The sequence below is a fragment of the Calypte anna genome, chromosome 2 (assembly GCF_003957555.1).
Source record: "Calypte anna isolate BGI_N300 chromosome 2, bCalAnn1_v1.p, whole genome shotgun sequence".
In the NCBI taxonomy this organism is placed as follows: Eukaryota; Metazoa; Chordata; class Aves; order Apodiformes; family Trochilidae; genus Calypte; species Calypte anna.
In genome coordinates this window covers 22,091,788-22,113,446 of record NC_044245.1, presented here as the reverse complement: position 1 = coordinate 22,113,446, position 21,659 = coordinate 22,091,788, and the positions used below count along the sequence as shown (strand labels likewise).

At 38.5% G+C, this 21,659-nt stretch overlaps 1 protein-coding gene across 2 annotated transcripts in view; it reads right to left on the bottom strand.

Annotated features, from left to right (window-relative positions):
• ADAM22 (ADAM metallopeptidase domain 22) overlaps window positions 1–21,659 on the bottom strand; it is a 125,419-nt gene that overhangs the window by 37,551 nt on the left and 66,209 nt on the right. For both annotated transcript variants that reach the window (XM_030445905.1, XM_030445906.1), the window contains exons 5-13: window positions 16,549–16,631; window positions 12,463–12,526; window positions 11,726–11,795; window positions 8,309–8,379; window positions 6,997–7,071; window positions 5,411–5,482; window positions 4,220–4,386; window positions 2,518–2,602; window positions 1,986–2,076 (exon numbers count right to left, since the gene is read on the bottom strand). In XM_030445905.1, coding sequence (XP_030301765.1) covers window positions 1,986–2,076; window positions 2,518–2,602; window positions 4,220–4,386; window positions 5,411–5,482; window positions 6,997–7,071; window positions 8,309–8,379; window positions 11,726–11,795; window positions 12,463–12,526; window positions 16,549–16,631 — 778 coding nt within the window. The remainder of the gene's footprint in view (window positions 1–1,985; window positions 2,077–2,517; window positions 2,603–4,219; window positions 4,387–5,410; window positions 5,483–6,996; window positions 7,072–8,308; window positions 8,380–11,725; window positions 11,796–12,462; window positions 12,527–16,548; window positions 16,632–21,659) is intronic.

Below are 21,659 nucleotides of genomic sequence, written 5' to 3'. Positions count from 1 at the left end.
TTATGAGTCAAAAATAATACATTTCTTATCACAAGACACACTGGAGTCAATTCCATTTCATATTAAAATACAAATTTAAAAGAATAACTTACTGGTATATCTTTTTTAAATGTATCAACATACACTGACAAGCCTTCTTTAAAAATTATCCACAACTCTATGAAATCCTGAGCTTCAAAAACAAGTCCTGTTTTCTTTTTTTTCTTCCCTCTCTTAAAGTGGTTAGAGGAAACAGCAGTGACAGCCTCTAACACTTGAAAATTGTGAGACAGTTCCCCCATATTCTCCCATACCATGATACCTGATTCCCAAATTTTCAGAGTTAAAAAAAAAAAATTTCACCTTTCTTCTAACTTTTAATTTCTCTTCTACTATTATCCTAATATGACGCTGCATTTGAAACTGTTCCACATGACATCCTGGTCTCCAAACTGACAAGAAATGGATTGGGCAAATGGAGATCACTTGGTAGATAAGTCATTGGTTGGATGGCCACACCCAGAGAGTTGTGGTCAATGGTTCAGTGCCCAAGTGGAGACAAGTGATAAGTAGTGATCCTCAGGGGTCAGTATTGGGACCAGCAGTCTTTAATCCCTTTTTTGGAGATGTGGACAGTGGGATAGAGCGCATCCTCAGCAAGTTTGCTGATGATACCAAGCTGTATGGTTGACACCTTAGAGGGAAGGCCGGCCATCTACCTACCCTACCATCAGGGACCTTGACAGGCAGGAGAGGTGGGCCCATGCCAACCCAATGAAGCTCATCATGGAGAAGTGCAAGGTCCTGCATCTGGGTTGGTGCAACCCCAGGCACAAATGCAGGCTGGGGGGTTAATGAATCATAGAATTTCTCAGGCTGGAAAAGACCTTCAAGGTCATCGAGTCCAACCTTGTCCTAACCCTATTCCCGATGACCCAGAGCAGATCATGGATTGAGGCCTGAGGAAAAGGAATTGGGGATGGCAGTAGATGAGAAGCTCATCATGAGCTGCCAGTGTGCAGCCCAGGTCAACCACATCCTGGGATACATCAAAAGAAGAATGGGCAAGGGAGGAGATTCTGCCCCTCTATGCTGCTCTAGTGAGATTGCACCTGAAATACTGTGTACAACTTTGGGGCCTCCAGCACAGGAAAGATATAAACCTGATGGAGAGGGTCCAGAGAAGGACCACAAAGATGATCAGAGGGCTGGAGCACCTCTGCTATGAAGACAGACTGAAACAGTCAGGGTTGTTCAGACTGGAGAAGAGATGGCTCTAGGAAGATCTTCTAATGGCCTTCTAGTACATGAAGAGAGCCTACAGGAAAGCTGACGTGGGGCTTTTCACCACAGAAGGTGATAGGACACGAGGTGACAGGACAAGAGGTAATGGTTTTAAACTGAAAGAGGGTATACTTAGGTGAGATATTAGGAAAAAAAAAATCTTCAACATGAGGGTAGTAAGATACTGGAATAGGTTGCCTAGGGAGGTTGCTGATTCCCCATCCCTGAAGTGTTCAAGACCAGGCTGGATGAGGCCTTGTGCAACCTGGTCTAGTGGGAGGTGTCCCTGCCCATGCAGGGACATTGGATCTTGATGATCCTTAAGGTCGCTTCCAACCCAAACTGTTTTATGATTCTATGATGGAGGAAACTTTTGCTTAGAAAAAACCTCACAAACAATAACCCAAACCAAAAATGCATAAATGCTCTATAAACACAAGCCAATACAGCAAGATTTAGCACCTTCTTTCTCTGCTGTCCCTCCCTTCTCTGCCTCCCTCCCTTGCCCACACAACTGCCCAGAAGTTATGGACAGGGATATATCACAGCATTTAAACAGAGGGAAACTAATGATATGTCTGTCACTTTGGGTTATTACAAGAAAAATCAAATAATTCCAAATTACCAAGAAACATGAGGAAAAATAAATATCAGATATGCTGATTAGATCCTCCAACTTTCAAGATTTTCTCTTGACAGAGTGAAAAAGCAAACAAACTTACCACTTATAAGTTTTCTTCTGTCTGAGAAAATGCCAATGTTTTGAGCCAAGGTCTGTGCTAGAGTAACTGCCATTAAGTCTGGCTTTCCAAACTGAAAGAAATAAATAAGGTAGGAAAAGTAATCAGTTAAGATACAGGTATCTCAGATACAAGTGAAGCTTTTCTCATTTTAGGGCAGCAAGAGGAAAAATCACATGCACAGTGTTACAGTTCTTACTTCAGAGCAGCTGGACAAGTGAGAAAAACTGGCTGGCTTATGGACAAGTTAGGTAAGATAGAGTCTGTTTCTTCCTTGCTGTTCTGGCTGTAAGTATGAATGCCAGGATACCACAGAAGCTGCTGAAAAGCGAATTTGAATCCATATCTGACTTTATTCACTCACCACTCTTCACTGGCAGACCCCTTCCAAAGAGCTGCACTGAAACTCTGCACCAGCAAAGCATGAAGATATTTTGAGGAACATGTCTGTGCCGATAAATTCTGTGCAGATAAATACCCACTACTTTTTGCTCATCCCAGTATCCCCACCTACCTCATTCACACCTCCGCCTTTAAGCAAGGAGCAGATTCCACCAGTGTGGGCTATACCACTCCGACTGCTCTGAAATCGACTTCCCCTTTGACAAGAAGAAAAAGAGAAGAAAGTTTACCCTGCTCAGCCTGTGAGTTTTACACCTACCCATCCCAGTATTTACCCTCATGATTTTCAAATCAGACACTGGCATTTGCAAATGCTGGCTGAAAACTATGCAAAACAAATTAAGAAAACCAGATAACCACTCATAAACCTCACATGACAAATTATCTCCAGGAAAGTTACACCATCTTTGCTTCTTCTTCTCAGACTACCTAATATAAGAAAGCATTAAGGGACTATTTTGCCAAACTACCTGAATCTTACCAGCCTTTTGTTCATTGACACACTACTACAGCAAGTAACTACAGCTTATACCACAGACAGAGCGTAGGAAAAGCCACCATGCTGCCATCACATAGGTGACTACTCAAAAGACATGTACCTAATTGGGTAAAGTTGATGTAGCAAAACTCACGCTCATGTATTAGTGGCTCTCTGATGAAAGCTCCCTATAACTGAAGTCAATCTTATCCAGGGGACAGATGTACTCTAAGCCTAAATCTAACCATCTCCAACATGAGTGCTGTGTTATGGACAGCACTGGAATTAACATTACAGAGGTAGCCAGAATCCGAGTCACAGAGCAAATGGGACCCTCTTCATCCTACCCCATCCACAAGCATTCAGGAGAACAAGACTTCAGTCCACAAACCTTTCAATATCACCAGAGAAGGTACATGAAGGGTGTGAGAAAACTTAATGCCTATTTTACAGCTGAAGAACTGAGACACAAAAAAATGAAATCTGCAAGCATCGCTTGTAGGTCTTACTAGTTCTCTTCACAGAAGAAGTCAATGACATTAATTAACCACATGCAAAAATTCTGAGAGGGTTGGTAGTGGGATTTTGTACTCTGCCACCACACCAGAGTCAGGAAAATGAGGTGTTTAGGTTAGGTCTACTCATACAGGCTCCTACAAAAGTCTGCAGAGAGGGATAAAGACTCCAACAGAGCAATTCAGCTGGCCTGTCTCATGGGGATCAAAAATTTCAGCCATGAACCTCCCCTCTATTTTATAGATATATTGTGTCATATCGATCTTATTTCCATAACCACTAAGAGATTTCTAGAAAAATAACATTCCTCCCAACTTCTTACAGCACGTTTCTCTGGAGAACAAACTGTTTCAAGAATCTGAAGCACTTCAGTAATCCTGCAGCATGAGGGCCATCCAACAACGTAAAGCAGTGCTTTTCAAGCAGGAAGCTTCACTAGTTTCAAAACCAATGTTCTGCTTTTAAATAATACAACAGGGCTGTCCATGCTCTACTGCTGAAAATGCCAGCTCCTGAGCTGGAACCACACATCACCTTCCAGGCATCTGTGCTTGCAGAGTAGGTAATTGCACAGAACAAGCTAGGATGCAAGCGCATGCAGTTCAGGCTTAGGATGTTAAAATGAATGTAAAGCCCCTTGTAGTACTGGCAGGCAGTTTGAGTGTTAACTTTTTCCCACCACCCCATCAGAAATATTTTTTTTCTTAATTATTGTGGATAACACACACAAAAGAAAGGAGATGCATCAGCCGCTTGTGATAAGCAACCGCCAAGGAAACAAACAAAAAAAAGTAATAAAACATCACACAAAGTTACGTACGAAAAAAGGTGAACTGCGTCACTTTTCTCTCTGATAAAATCCCTCCTATATTTCATAAACTCACGTAGGGTCACCAAGGGGTTTTCAGATATCGTGAACTTGTTATCAGTAGCCCAGGTTTCCATGGCAACCAATACTATCCTGGTGTTAAGTTGTTCTTTATATATCTAGTACATTAAGAGAACGAACGAATATATTATGTCAAATAGAATAATGGTGAGTTTTACTTTCTTTTTGCAACGGATTGCATTTTTACATAGTTGCTTAGCTTGTTCTAGCACACTTTAGGTTCTCCCAGGCTATTTCATCTACCTTAAAAACAACAAACACATATAAAAATGAAGTAAAATCTACATGCTAGGCTAAATTTTTAATCAGTTGAAAAAAGACCTCTTGTAGGTCCTACACAGGCAAAGGTGCATCAAAGGGAGATGGAACTTTTGAAAAATTACTACAGAACTATTCCAAATAGTTGACAGATTTAGAATCAATTATTTTTTGATAGCATCCAGCTCACCCCAGTGACACATGAGGGTTCTTGTATGCAAAGAGTGATCTATAAACATAAAGTTTTCACTTCTATACACTTCTACAGGAGTATTTCGGGTCATACTGGCTGAATCATGAAAAAAAGGGACAACTTTTCAATGCTGGAGGTTAATACCCCATACCAAATACTTTCAAGAGTGGAAATCCAAGTCTCCTTTCTCCAGCAATACTTTTCTGGGGTGAGGTGCAAGAGCCAGCAACTCATCCAATTTAACATCATAAATATAATCTATATAATCCACCTGTATGTCCCTCTCCCTGTTATAACTTATTTACTCAAATCCACTTTTTCCTGGAGAAATTCTAGTGCAGTCTGATTTCAGATTGTCTTTTGTGTTTCAGGTTGTCAATGTAGGGATCCAGTATTAAAAATTGTCATATCTAATTGTCATATGCTCTTTAAAACTCAGATACAAGGGACTGATCCAGCAGGATATTTAAATGTTTAAAACCACAAAAAACCCTCTAATGCTTTATGTTAGACAAAGGATTTATAGGTAGCTGACTGTGGCTCTGGATGAATATTTGTGATCTTCATGTATGTGATTTTTAGGTATGCCATGAACTGATAACTCCTGCATCTATAGGTAGAAGAATCATATGATTTATCTCTCAGGTAAATGAAAATTTAGTGATACGTACTAAATCTGCCATGTTCACAACTGATTTAGCATAGCTGTTTGTATGGCCAACTGACAAGCGGTGCTTTTTACACTGCAAAACAAACACAAACAAGTTACATATACATATGCAGAGAAAAACGAGCTCCATTTCCAAACAGGCACAAACTAAGAAGCAACTATATCAACAGTAAAACCCCTGTGCAAGGTTTGGCTCCTCATGCTGAATGTAATGCCAATGAGCTATGCATTAGGTTGCTCAGAAATGCACGTTACTGATATTATTCACAACAGCTGTTTGGGCAATCTATAAATTCCTGTTTGGAATCTTTACTTTTAAAAATGTGACAGGAACATATTACTATCAGCATAACTTCCATAGCTGAGCCTCCATTAGAGATGTTACCCTAAGAGTGGTCACATCCCCGTTTTGAACTATCACATATTGTACTTTTTTCCAGTTTCTCTCTAAAGCAGTCTTCCAAATTTCTTCATGTATAATTTCACACTCCCATTATGCCACTGCTTCAAATCACTTTAACAATCAGATTGCAATGGCATCTTTACTGAAATCTGTAGTGCAGTTCAAAAAAGTTGACACTGAAGATAGCTGTCTGTGTACTCCTATTTGTAGGAAAAACTGTAGGAAACATTGTCCATGGGGGGGAATCAACCCCCTAGAGATAAGGTCCCAATGAGAAAACTGTAGCTTCAGGTCTTCAGGATCAAAGACAGTGATACTAATTTAGGCAATTCTGCATCCAGTATTGTCTGTTTTAACCCAAGAATTTACTGTTATGATCACTAAATTTAACTGATGGAGGAGTAAGCTGTTAGAAGGACAGTGTCAAATGACAGTGGAACATTTCTTGTACACTCTGCTGTCTATTTTTGCCAGCATGAGAGAAGCTGTACAGTACATGCAGGGTAGATAAAGCCATACAGAATCATTAAATCAACTAATGTCCCCTGTTGAAGAGGCACCACCGGTCTCTGAACTTTATCTAGTTGCTTCAAGATTGAATCCTATCATTTGTGTTTGATACCACCACATCTGCAAGAAATACACCATCTGGATTTGAACACTGCAAGTGATGGAAAATTCACCATTTCCTTTGATATTTCTTCCATTAATTAATAGTCTTCTTTACTAACATAAGTGTGTGCTTTTTCCCACTTGAATGAGTCTGATTTGCCTTCAATACACTAATCTTTATTATGTCTCTTTCAACTACATTCAAGAGCCTAGCTATATTATTCCATTTAAAGTATACAAGCTTAACAAACTAAATTTCTCTGTATTCATTTGGACGTTCCAAAACAATCTGGTCAGCCTATATCACACTGACATGAGTAACTTTATGATGTAAAACTTTAATTCACGACCGTTCTTTCTGATACTGAGGCCAGGCTGCACTCTTGGTGAAAATATCTTGCAAAATTCAGAAGCAACTTCATCAATGGTTAATAAGACAACAACCTCTTCTCTTAAGGACATACTGAATTTATTCTGGACATATATTGTTCTTTATTGTGATCATTTATGGACCAGCTAAGACAACTTGATGTTAATGATAATTGTAAGATAATGAAGTGTACCAGTCTTACCATTAGGTGATCATTTACAATCATTAACTCAATGTATTTTGTTTCCTCTTCAACATTATGTGGAATTTGATGAACCTATGGAGAGAGTACAGGTGTAAGAGATTCTAGAAGAGTACAGACAGAATGCTACTGGTAACTAGAAATGGCTTCAGAAACTAAACTTCTCATACATACAACTTTTACATTGTCTTAATCCTAGTTTCAGATATTGATGAAACATCTGGTGCTCAGCTACATTATTTTAAAAAATTCTTTCACCTCCACCAGGACATTTATATGACCTTAAGCAACGAAATCCTGCCTTTCAACCCATCTAATACCAAGTTTAGTTTTTTTAAAAGAAAGAGAATCCTCGGTGGGGCCTGTATCTCTAAAAATAGCTTGTGTCAGCTATAAACTGTTTTTTCCCCATGGAGAAAGGGATGCCTCCTGCATTCTTCATGACAAATCTCCGTAACAATTATCCACACACTGATCGATTTACACAGTGAATGCAATACTCACCTCCCTTTTATGCTTACTTTGCATTCAGAAACATTTACAACTGTGCTTCTTCATGGTGTCCTTGTTTTCTCAGGTTTCCCAGGAGAGCTATTGCATCATTATGACTTAAAAATGCAGAGTAATGGCTATTCTATAGAAAAGTAGCAAACTACCTGATATAAAGTAAGACCCTCAAGAATGACTTCTGGAATTTCTGCAATAGCTTTCTCACTTCTGTCTCTGAAAGGCTGCATTAATTAGAGATGATACTCATCTTCCCTTCTCACTGCTTTCAGTATTTCGTTTTTGCTTGCATGGTTCAGCCACTCTGAACAAGCTTTGTTTCGACCTATACCCCCATTTGAGCCCCACTGCAAGCACACAAAGAACTGCTGCTATCTTTCCAGAGTACAAACATCTTAGTGGCTCCCCACTTCAATTAACAAGGAATTAATTCTCAGTTTAAAGTATTTATTTTAAATCAAAGTCACGAGAGATAAAGCAGTCAGTTGTCACCATTGCAACATAAAAGATACTTGTAAATGACTCATCAATGGCGAGTTTCTGATAAAACTCTATACTCAAAATGAGAGAAACTATTTTAGCTACTTTCCATTTGCAATTTAGCACTCTTCAATAGGTAGTCAATATCCAAGAGAACCCAAGAATGTTTTACCAACATTAAATTTCTGTTTTACAACAGCTGTATTGATAACCAAGACCTCATGCAAAAGTAGCAGCAGCAGGTCTTCATCTGGACAAACTAATTCAGCAGACATAGAACAAACTTGATGGTATATTACTTGCAAACAAATGTATTGGCACGTACCTGCCTTTTACTTCTTTTGTGTCTTGGCTTTACAACAAACTTCGGTGATGTAGCATTCATTTGCCAGAACTCTAAGTAGAAAAAAATAGGCAAATATATTGAATGTTTACAAGAATATAGCCCAACAATTAGTGACCCTGATGCCATCTGACAGTAGTATGGCATTTCTCCACATAGCAGATTTACTAACAACTCATTTTTTCATGTTTCCAGCTACAAAAGAGGCAACATTACAGATGCTTCCCAGTAACAGCTTCTTATTAAAAACCCTACTAGTGATAATCTGGGTCTCCTGAAACAGATGATCTGTGGGTGTCATGCTTCAGAAAGCACAGCAGGTGTTCGATGCCAAAACTTCACCAGAAGTGTACATGCAATATTATTAGCACAGTGCTTCCTTAGAGCAAACCATATTTTCAGGAATTCAGCAGACATTCACAGAGCTCTTGTAATAACTACCTAAATTAAGAAGAAGATCACAGAAGGAAGAATTAATGCTTTAAGACTATTATATTCACAAAATGCAAATAAGTTAGAGTTCAGAGAAGCCTTGTAAGATTCTGGCAATACTCACTATCAGTACAGTATTCCTTCTTAAATGACTAATCATAAAACCAGAGTAGTTTATTCTTTTGCCAAAGCCCTTTTACCAAATCTATGACTAGCCACTCACAGAAAAGGACACATAAACTAAGCAGAAGACAATATTTGTGTTTACCCTTCTAAATATCCCAAAGGTTCTTTTCCACCAATGTATCACAGAACCATAGAATGGCTAGGGCTGGAAGGAACCTTAAAGATCATCTAAATCCATCCCCCCTGCATGGGCAAGGACACCTCCCACAAGATCAGGTTGCTCAAGGCCCCATCCAGCCTGGCCTTGAACATTTCCAGGGAGGGGGCAGCCACAACTTCTTTGGATAACCTGTTCCAGCACCTCACCACATGTAAATTCATGGGCCCTGCCTCACTTTTCCCTGTACAACAGAAATCTCTTTCCTTGTCTTGTATGAAAATGTTTACTATTCACGTAACCTCAAGAAGACATAATTTTTTTTTTTTTAAATGTGTAAATTAAAATTTGCACTTGCTTATTTTGCAGTATGTCTTTTTCTCTTAATTACATTGCTTCCATTGTGCTTTCTGCAGCTTTCTATATCCTTTCAGTCTCCAGAAATTGAAGACTGTTTTCAGTATTCCAGAGTGATTTATCAGTCCTGTAGAGAATTAGACAGTACTATAGGAGCTGCTCAAGCTAAGGGACTTCCAGTTCACATACCTTTGTAAACAACTTTTGGTTGTGTTATGAAGTCCTGAACAGTTACCAGTTCATTTTCACTGGTGAGACAGGAAAGTTTCTCACAACTCCACCTCCCACCTGCTGTACATTAACTGTGCAATTTCTGCATAAAATTCGATCAATAGGATTAAAAACAATGCTGACAGGAATTTGACAGGGCTGCTCTATCAGCAAAACCTTAAAACACCAAAACATTGCCCATCTGACAAAAAATTACTAGGCGTAACTGCTCATGTTAACCAGGAGGAGCTAGTTACTGGCAAAAACCAGGAAAGCAAAGTATGACTAACTAGAATTGTCTTGGCTAAATCTTGAGGACTACACTGACATTTTGGTATGTGAAGTTTGCAGCTGTCTTCTTATGGAGAAGCCTGGACAATCATGGGCTCTTTGCTTAAAACGTTTTCATGGTTCTACTGGTGCACTTGAGGATTTTCTTTACAAAAAGGTCCTAAAATAAATTAAATCACATCCAAATGTTCCTATTTCTTGCTTAAATACCTGCAGTCTCTAGAGCTCACAATGATGAGAAACTAAATCTTGACCTTTTTGCTACAAACTTGTTTTATTATGCTCTACATATGTCAGCTAATTCAGTCTGTGTTCTAGTGCCACAAAACCGGCTCTTGACCTGTCATTTTAAGTTTTAAATAATCATTAAGGACAGTGGTAAAAATATAACTTTTCAATCAATAAAACAATAATTTGCAGTATATATAGAGAGTCTCAGGTAACTATCAGTAAATGCAATTGTTTTACCCACCATGGGAAGTCAGACATCTACAGAGGGGAATGATGCAGCCATTAATGTTAACACATTAACACTGCGCTATAACTCACAAGCTGGATGAATTTACACAGGGGTCATTTCCAGCCAGAGAGCCTCAGGCAAAACAACAAGACCAGAAAAATCACAGGAAATGCAGACAGCTGAGAAAACCTAGCAGAAATTTTGATGTGAAAATGTTATCTTGAAAAAATGCAATGAGGATTAAAGTGACCTTGAAAGAAAAGGACATCTGTTATGCATTATCTGGAAAACAACACCCTCAATAACATAGTGATGCCTAAGACCATGCCAGGGCACTATATGTCTCAATTCAGATTGTGAAAAAAAATACAGTCTACTAAATTATGAAGTCAAATGCCCTCATCATGCCAAGTCATCCATCCAAGCTTTCCTTATTTAAAGTTCTCATTACTTTGTCAGGCCATTGCAAAGTACAGTGTCATTTATTCTTTCCTGTAATAGCTTTCTTTTATTCTTTTTCTTTAATAATGAGGGAGCAAAAGAATGTAGAAAGCACACTGCTATCAAACTGTGCTACAATGGTGTGTGGTTTTACTATCACTTATACTGAATAATCCCTATTACTTGATTTTTCTTTCCTTTCTGACATCAATACAGAAGATGATTATACACCAAGTCCATTCCTAACATAGTGCTGAGTGGAAATCTTACCTTACACACAACACTCTTAAAGATAAAAAGAAAATCTTTACATCAATAAAGATCTCTTTAGACTGAGCAAAGTGATAAATCTGAGTGTAGTAAGGAATACAAGAAATACTGATGACATAACCTGGCACATTGTTTGCTGATAATAATTCTGCTGTAGTACTTAAAAATATAAATCACAACTATACCATTAGCAATTAATTACAAGAAAATATAAGATGACAGCACTTTCCAAATTGGCAGAGAAGAAGCAGTGTCAAGCAGAGACACCAGTGGGGTATCATGTAAGGAAGGAAGCAGATAGGACATAGTATGCAGCAGGGTGGGGGGTGGAAAACAGAGCTCCTGTGTGCACAATGAGAAGGGTGGGAAAAAAGAAGGTGGTGCAGGCTGCTCTCATCCTCTGGAGCTATGGATATACATGGAGGATGATTTAAAGACAGAGATAAATTTAATAATCTCAGACAATGAAAAATGGTAGGCTCCCTAATGAGAATATAATCTATTACATCTACTGAAACTTTCACTTCAACCTCAGAAACACCTTTCCAAATAGTTTTACAAAAACAAGTGTAAGCATGTCGAAGAGCAGACTGTGAATTAAAGTTTATTTCTCCATAAATGGGCACCTAAAGTCATTAATATTAAAAAATCATACCAGATGGCAGATCATCCGAAGGAAACTCAACCAACTTGGATTTGTAAACAGAGTGAAAATGGAATTCATCCTGAAACAGCAAATAATTGCATGTATTAAACCTGGGTAGACTAATCCATCTCATGAGCATTTAACAAACAGTTCCAAAGGTCCTCATTATCCCACACCTACTATAATAAACATAGAAGGTGCAAGGCACAATTACTCTACAGTCTTCTCCTTTTTCACACTGTGATATGATTGCTAATGCCACATTTAATTATTGTTTGTTTGAAATAGCTGAGTGAATCAAATGGAGTGGCTGTGCACACTTAGAGTTAGGCTTAAGAAAGCTGCCTAGGGAACATCAGAGAGCATCATATGAGCTGCTGAACTGGAGCTGACATCAAACCAGGAAAAGAGGGAGAGATGTAAAGAATTCAGAGTGAATAGTGCCAGAGAAGAGGACAGGGCATTTAAGACTTCTGCTGGCTCCAAGAGACCTTCATCACCCTCTGATACTGCACTGGTTTACACCAAAGTGTACATATACAAATATACCACTGCCTAATTTTTGCACTGCCTAATTTTTGGAAGTCAGTTTTTGTCTGTGGTGATGGGGATTCACAGACTAGGCAAATGAGCTGGGAAAAAGGGTATGAAAATTTGGTCCTAGAGCCTTACACCTAGGTACCCTGTACCCATAAGTGTCTGTATTCAACAAACAACACAGCAGCAGTACTATAAATTCAACTTACATCTGAAGTGTAGTTTTCATCTGGCTCAATAAGGTAAGTGTGATTTCCATCATAGAACATCCCACTGTTAAGAGCAAGAAATGTAAATACTGATTTAATAAAAAAAATACGGGTGCAACATGGAAGTAATTTTAAGAATTTCAAATATTTTCCAAATTTAATTATTTATAACAGGAAGCAGTTCATTCTGAGGCAGTCTTTTGTTTCTTTACTTCAGAAGGAAAGATATGCCATCCTGTGGTGATATAGATTCTTCTTTCTTCCTCAAAGCTTCTCTAGAAAACATATAAACACCACAAAAACTGGCTAATTTAGACAACTGAATATCCAGTTCAGAACCCTCACTCCTATGCAAGAGAGACCTACCTGCAACAGATAAATAAGGGACTAATGTTTAGGAACATGCATATTTGGAACATGCACACACCTTTTCCCCAAATAAAAGCATTAGTGAATTGAACTGATGCTTAGGTTTTCATGTTTTGAGTAACTCCTCAGTAATTTCATACAGTACCAAGGGCATAATGGGCTCTTTTGGGCACAGAGGGCTATTTTGGGGATTTCAGCAATAATAATGACAGATGGTCTTTTCTTTTTAAGAGTTAATTTAAGTTTCTATTTCTAGGAAACAGTAATGACTACATGCATTATCATATCAATACAGACATTATAAGTTGTGCATGACGAAGAGATAGGAAGCCTCATCAGACAGGCTTCCAACATGTTGTGGTGAAAATAGATGCAAATCACCAAGTCTTCTGCCATACCCATGGCAAAGTACTCATGGCGTCTTTCTTAAAAGGCATAAAATCTTCTAAACTACAGAAATCTGAAGGTCATTCATAGCACCCTGCTATGTATCTCAGGAAATGTGCCACTTTGTTTGCTCACACTCACCGATTTTCCGTATTAAATTCTGACACACAGTTCAACTCCTAAACGAAGAACAAACTGAACTATTAAGGCTCTCTTAAGAGATTAAGATAGTCTGACAGTAATACTGCATGCTTTTGCATTACCATTCAAATGTTGAGTAAAGGTGAAGTCCTGCAAGGATGTTTTCTAATAAGCATTAGTGTAAGCTTACTTAGGTAAAGAGTGTACTGTGGTTCAGTAATACAGGATGAGCAGCTGTGGTTAAACTGCACTTTAAAAGAAAGTGTTGATACAGACATCACCCTGTAGGAGAATAAAACCAAGGAGCATTTCTTATATCATTATTATTATGATCTTCAATCAAATCAGCTTTTTCCATTTTAATTATTTGCTTTTACTGCAGTAGCATACACCCATGATTAGGATTAGGCTGTATCAGCATTTCCCTTGTAAGTTGCCAATACTAAGGGCTTTAGGCTTGGCCATAAATATGAGCTCTAAATTCAAACTCAGCACATTGTACACAATAGGAACATGAAAGCAAGACTATTTATTTATTCAGAATTCTCCTGAATAAACTTCTAGGCATGAAAAAAAAAAACCCAGCAGAACTGTAAAAAAATTTGGGAACATCCTACAGCTCTTAGTCAGGCAAAATATCCTTCCTTCTAATTGCAATTTTACTTAAGTCTGCAGGACAAAGCACTATCAACAGATGGCTCCTCCTGTGACTGGTGCACCCAGCAGCACCGACCTCTGATCAAGTCACCTCACAGTGATAAGAATAATGGTCACATCTGTCCTACACACATGACTTTCCCATTCAAAGCACTCATGGCTCTTTTCCACCCGACTTCAGTAGTTGAGTGCTCTGTGAAGAAAATCAGAGAGCAATAGCAAAATACAGACCACTGCAAAAACCTGAACTTTGGTCAGGTTTATTCTTCAAACAAATGTGCAGTCGCAAAAGCCTGATTTGCGGGAATAACAGCATTTCTTATATCCACCACCAGTGGGCAGCAAAATCATAGCCCAGCATGGTCTTCAAACCTCTATTCAAACCTTTAAACGTAGGACTGAAGTCTTGCCTGACTACAGCTAATTCGTGTCCCAGCAACCAGTGTGTTTTGCGTTCGAATTTTTTGGGGTTTTTTTTTGTTAACTCATAGGAAACTGTGGCTACTGCATACCCCACAGAAAAAGAAAAAACAAAAAAGGATCGCAAAAAAATTAGCTTGTTTAGAGTTAAGGTTGTATTTTTCATCAGCAAAACTATTAAGAAAATAAATTAGTAATTTTAAGTATATTGCCAGCCACTGATTAGATTAATTTAACTCATAAAGGAAGATCACACTATAGACATTACCAACAGAATAACTTATAATTTATTATTAAAAAAAAACAACCTTTTTTCACATGTATGAAAATTCCTGCCATTAATAGCCAAGATCTAGAGGTACTAATAAGTGAGAAGATAGCATTAACTTTGGTAATAGGAAGTTTGTTATTCAATTAAAGGCATCTGCTCTGTCTTATGCACTTTAAAAAACTAATGCAAGCAAAGCTCTTGCCCTGTACCTCTTCTGAAGATAACTTTCCCCTGCTTCCCATATTCCAGTGAGATTCTCCAAACTGTGGTTGGAGATAAGGAGCTCTGACTGCTTGTCCGAGTATCTAGTAATTACATAGCATTTAAAATCAACTGTGGAGGAGCCTGCTGTAATGATGGAACTGCAGCATCAGAAAATGTGAGTTTAATACAGCTCAGGAAAACATTACCTTCTCATACTGGATGCTGGAATTACCAGTCTTCATATTGCATTTTGTCTGAAAAATAACTGTGCTGAAACTTTATTGTATCAGAAAAAAAAACCCAACCCAAAACCAAAAAACCCATCTTTCATCATGTAACTGTGTTGGAAGGGGCCAATTTAAACATAAGGGAATTTGAGAATACAGAGCAGCAGGAGGGTCACTCTTAAGAAGAAACCCACAAAAGGAGGGCAGGAAAGGACATATGCAGACTCTCCTTCCTTTCTGCTTTTTCTCATAGGAGTTATCAGGGGCCAAAACCTAATGGATCACTGCTAATGGAAGCCTGCAGTGGCTCAGGATGCATTAGAATGCTACTATTTTTAGGCTCACTGTCCATACCGAAACTAGGCTCAGGTTTCTTGAGCTGCTCAAGCTTGATCATAAAAGAGATCAACACAACCGTATATCAGTCAAGTGCAAGGATAACAAGTCTTCTGAAGACATTCTCCCCCTTCCTAGCAAAGAATATACAAATATAAAAGACACTCCTTAAATTTATGTACTTGTATATCTGCTACCAAAATTACAGAATAGCTGGAGACAGACAACCAGATGAAGAAGATTTCCATCAGCTAAGCCTTGCTTCTCAGAAAAAGGCAATGCTCAGATAATCTCCACACAGGCTAACTTGCTGCCATGACTTCCAAAGTTATCTCAGTATCAAAAGCTCAAAGATCCCGTAATTCTCAGATTCAAAAGACAGTTACTTGGTTGCTCCGAAAACCTGAATAGTAGGTCCAAAAGCTGTACAATCAACACACAGTTCCTTGTAACCTTCAGATGATAGATACTTTATAAAATGATGTACTATAAAAAATATATTACTGCACATTTTTATATCAATTCTTCCATGTTTTCCAAGATTTTACTCTATCAAAGGTATTATCCCATGTACACAGCTTAAGGTCAGCAGTTCTGTGAAGAAAATGGATAGGACAAGAGAAGCTCTAAACTGACACCTTCCTTTGCAAAGAGAGTAAAAAGAAATATAAAATACAACATTGCAGCAACAATAAAAGAACAAATTTCCAAGTGGTTCATATGAATAGTGGCAGTGTTTCGTATTCTTGTAGTATAGGATGTTTTCAGCTACTGTACTTTTTTATCTCTACAATAAATTATCTTAAAGCCTGGCCATTTTCATTTGTCCTCAGTTAAAAAAAAAAAAAAGAAAAGAAAAGCAACTTGCAACCTTTGTCAGTGAATTCTCAGAACAAGGAAAGAGGGCTTTCACAAGGTTCAAACTACACCCTTTTTTCCTAAATATTGGTGAGTGCTTAATATTGATGACACAATAGTAAGAAAATAAACAGCATGTATTTTACTATAAATAGCTTTCTTTTGCTTAAAAGACTAATAAGCAAAGGCCAGTTAAAAACAGAACACCAGACTTACTGTAATCCATGGCATGTTGACAAGGCAACAAACGATACAGGATTTCCTCGAATTTGTCCCTGATAATAGCAATGTTCTCCTCCCTGAAATTAGAAATTGAGACTATTAATCCACATAATGCCCCACAGTATCACACTCCATTCTGTCAAGCACCATCTTTACATAAATCTATTGGCAATCCACTGACATGGCACCAAGAACTGACTATTATCACTGGTTTGGAACCTACCTAAACATCATCATTTCAATGCTCTACATTGAATGGAGATATTTTCAGTGTTAAATTACTGCATCCTGACACAGATTTGAGATAGGAATTACTCCAGACGTGCTCATTTCTTCACTGAATAAGAAAAGAGTCAGAAATAGGGGGCTTAGACCCCTGCTCTGTACATGGCTATATCAGACAAGATGAATTCTGCTCTGAGGTTAAGGCTATTTCCTACTTCTGAGGAGAAAAGTATGCTTATAAAATAATAGCAATACTTGAGTAAAAAAAGAAACCAAATCAGAAGCACTCGCTAGAGCTCCAAAACTAATGGAAACTTCTAGTAAAACCAAGAAGTAAAGGAATACTATGAAAATTAGTATTCACCTCTTTTCTTCTGCAAATAAAATATGCACCTTTCAAATAAAAAATAGCAGACCTACCTCAGAAGACTCCCTTAGTTTGACAGCAGTCTCACTGATAGAGAAACAAGCCTAACTGCATATGCACTGGACATATTCGGTATTGCACAATATCGACATACATGTATGCAAAATTTAGGAAAAAAGCTTCAAATATCCCTTATATTCTCCCTGCCACTCAATCCTGCAGAGGAACTTAACTATAGGAGCCTTGCCAAATTCAGCTATGTTATATTACTTCCCAAGTGTCATCTAAAGGACTATGAAGAAGAGTTTCAGTGGTTATTTTTAATATTTAAATTTTTTTCTATTTCCTAACAGCAAACATATAAATAATCTAACTAGCCTAATGTACCTGGTCATGTGAGTATTTATGTGCACCTACTGCAGGGAGGGAAAGACATTACAATTACTACTTCTTCAGAAGCCAGCAGTCACTTGCATGAGGCACAACACATGCATGAGGCCTTAGACATCTGATGTTATTCTCCTGGATTTTATTATTCAAATATGAAAAAAAAAAAATCAAGATCAGGTAAATTGCAAGAAAACATAGGATATGTTGCTAGTTTTGTGTTTTGATATAAAAATCCTATTCTGTTTTCTACAAGGTGTGTGAACTATTTTTGAAAGCAACTACAAAAAATGGGCACCTCTTATCTATTTCCTTGGTTCAGTTAAGTTCTCCTTCCTTCACAAACCTCTCAGGCTTACCAGTGACTCCCAAGTGCAATACAGAATATACAAATGTTTAATAAGACATTTATTGATTTGGTGAGCTAAATATGTAAAAACATCCAAGAAAAGTAAATACATAAATAAATAAAACTAAAACTGAAACCAAACCCCACACCAGAATAACTCCAGGGTCAATTAAAACAAATTAATCACTACCACAATAATCGGAGTTTGTGACTTAATCTTCAGTTTGGTGCTTAAGTTAGATAATTATAGCAAAATCCTGAGTTAGGGGTATCTTGCAATGTGACCTGCTACAGCTCCTTGCCAACCAGCATGCAGCTCCTTCTACCCACGTCAGTTCAAGTTTCCCTGCAGCCTGTCTGGTAGGTAGTGTAGGGAACACAGAAAATGAGAAGGCAGAGGTGTCAGCAATGCAAGCAAAATCTGTCCTCACTTCTATCCTTTAAGATAGTCCCTGCCCAGTGAGGCACCAGCTGCTGAGTAAACACAAATGAGAAAAATATAGATTAGCCATTATTCACAATGAAGGAGGAAATATGTAAAGCAAAACAATAGCCACCACAGTCAGTGTTGGCTATGGTTCATCCTCCTCTCCAGTCTCAGTGAAGACAGCATCCACTGACCATACACTGAGTGTTTGTTATTCACCTCAGAAACACCATGACCTTCACAAGAGAGGAAAATCAAGGATGTGTATTCATCTCCTTTCAAATAACACCTGGCATAAGATCCTCAAGTAAGCAATTTTCTGCAATTAGGAGAGGTGCCGGTCATTAAAACTCATACTACATTCAGCCACCGACCTTAAAATTGGTAACTTCCTTCTTCCAGGAGCACCATGTTCCCATTTTAACACTCATTAATCCAGAAAAAAGGATATTGCAGGTCGAGTCAGGTCCTAGTAACATAGCTTTCTTTTTCCTTGCAGCAGAAAGAAAGGACAGCTAACAACCCCACCACTGTTCCATGAAGTGACAGATAATGATTTGTTTTTTAAAGTGGGGTGACCCCATTGTGGGGTCACTAGTTAGAAAACTGCTTTCTGAGTAATCACTTAGATCTATTTATAAATTCTTGATGCTTGCACAACTTTTGACCCAGTGATAACAAGGACTCCATCGAAAAGAGCTACAGGAAAAGAAAATAGACACCCTCTGGTGCACTCCTGTGGCAAAAATGACTTAGAATTATAGAATCATAGAATGAATGCTTTGGGTTGGAAGAGACCTTAAAGATCATCTAATTCTAACCCTCTGCATGGGCAGGGACACCTCCCACAAGAAAAGTTGCTCAAAGCACCATCCAACCTGGCCTTGAACACTTCCAGGGATGGGGCATCCACAGCTTCCCTGAGCAACTTGTTCCAGTGTCTCACCACCCTCACAGTGAAGAATTTCTTCCTAATGTCTAATCTTGTTATAGATGGGTTTCTATTTGCTAACAGAAAATTGAAAATTACACTTTGACCCATGTTACTTTGTGTAAAGAATCTCTTCTAATGGACACACGCCTCAGCAAAGGCAGGGGCCCTGCCAGCAGAGCTGTGCTGTCCTGCAGCAGTGCCCTGGGAACAGCTCTTCCACAGCTCAGAAATAACTCCAGGGACCTTGGCATCACCTCTTTGCAGAGTAGATCTCTGGACTTAGCTAGAGTGTACCGGAGACTTCTGAGAGCCAACTGTTCTGAAAATGGGAACAGTGCCCTCCTATTGTAGGGCAGTAATCTCATGTACTCAGATAGGTCAGAGACAAAGTGGTAATAGGTTATAAAGCTATTTCAGATTCTGAAATTAGAAATATTTAAAAAAAAATATTTCCAAATTAGATTCCTAAATTAGGATAAAGCATCACCACTTCTAAGGCTTCTCCACAAAATGTCCATGTTTAAAGCCTGCTGGCTTTACTCTTTTAAAAAACACAGGCAATGTGTGCATGACAGGATTCCGCACACAGGCGACTGACTCCCAGTGCCATGGCTCATGGTAGGCACCTGCAGCAGATGGTCAGTGCTATCAGCACAGCTTCCTGGTTCAGAGGCCAAATGAGGCTTGGGTTTACTGCCCAGTAGCTACACAAGAAGATGCTTCATGAATGTAGCTGCAGGGTGTGGACAGAGCTCATGCCAGTGCAACGCCATCTGGTCTGGAGCTGCCTTGGCATCTGCTTGAGAAACCGACTCTTGACTTGACTTGCCTTACTTTGGATCATTATTTTAATTATCAGCTGCTGGATGAAGATGAGGCAGAGGAGAACGGGGCTGGTTACCTCTTTGTGCCTCCACTGTTGTCTTTTACATCTGCTCTTGTAGCAATGCTTAGTGCCTCTGAGTCATGGCATACAAGTCATTTCAAGAGCAGCCATTTTGCCCTGTTTCTGCATGCCCCTATACAGGGACAAGGGAGCAAATGTTTTAAGGGACTATATGAAAATTGTTTGTAGTCATAGTAATCTGTAACATCAGTTCATCAGCCAAGGCTGAAGCTAAGCTACACGCATGTGATGTACTATAAACACAACACAGGAAATGAGACACTGGCATGCACCCACATTGATTTCAACCAGTCTGAAAAAGATAAAGTTCGGAGTAAAATGAAGAAGAAATACTTACTAGATTTTCTTATTGGCTAATTACTGAATAATGAACAGAAACTTCTCTTTAAGTGAAAATTCACAGAGCTTGAAACTGTGTCTGGAAACATTAACCTACTGTATATAATACAGTGTAAGTGTGGTATCCATAGGGAACAGTAGATATGTTTATGCATAACTATTTACAGAAGCCAAGATCAGATAAAGATGTCATGCTACAGCACAGTGAAGTCTTGAATGGAAGCACTCTTTCAGAAGTAAGCTTCAGTTTGCTTAGCTTAATTTCCCCTCAGAGGGATTAAGTTAAACCCAAAAAGATACTTCTGTTTTTTTAATAATAGCATCTACAAAGGGATTTCATGTTCTTTAATGTTATAACAAGTGGTTAATTTCTCTTAGTTATACTCAATCTTTGCAGGGCCTGAGTTTACAGAACGCTTGGTTGATACCACCCTCTGCCTAGGGATGCTGTAGCTCACTGTAAGTAACTCATTAGGTGCACAAAGTCTGGCAGGACTTGGCCTGCAAATTCAAGCACTCTGGGTTTGTGAAAACCACTGCAGAGAATACTCAAGAGATGACTAAAGAAGGTGACAAGTCATTCAAGTTCTCACTTCAGCAGAACCAGGTTTTCATCACTGGGACCCACTTTCTGGCAAATTTTTCCCACTGGTTTCCACTTTCTGGCAATTTTTTTCCCAATCAGGAATAACTCCAGCTGAACACAATGGATTTTTTTTTTTGTCACAAAGAAAGGTAAGACAAGATAAACCTGTAAGATCCTACATGAGTTGCAATCTGAGATTCATTATAAAGTAGTATATAAAAAAATATAGCCTGGGAGGGACTCCAGGAACTGAAAGCTTCAACTTTCAATACTCTCCTTCTTGGCAGCAAGATATATGTATAAAATAAGTTGGTAATTGCAGGGAGATAAACAGATATAAAAATAAATAATGCAAACGTACATTAGAAGTGCCGGGCTTCAGGAATATTAGTCAGGCAAACATTATACACAATGGCTGATTATGTTGTCCTGGTACCCCACAGAGGATACTACATTTTACTGAAGCCCAAAGGAATTGTTTCCATGATTCAAAGGATGCTTAAACAGGAATATGAGATATTCCTCAATACCTACCAACTCAGTGTGGCAGCATGACACTGCTGGAAAAAAGTGTGCATAGCAAC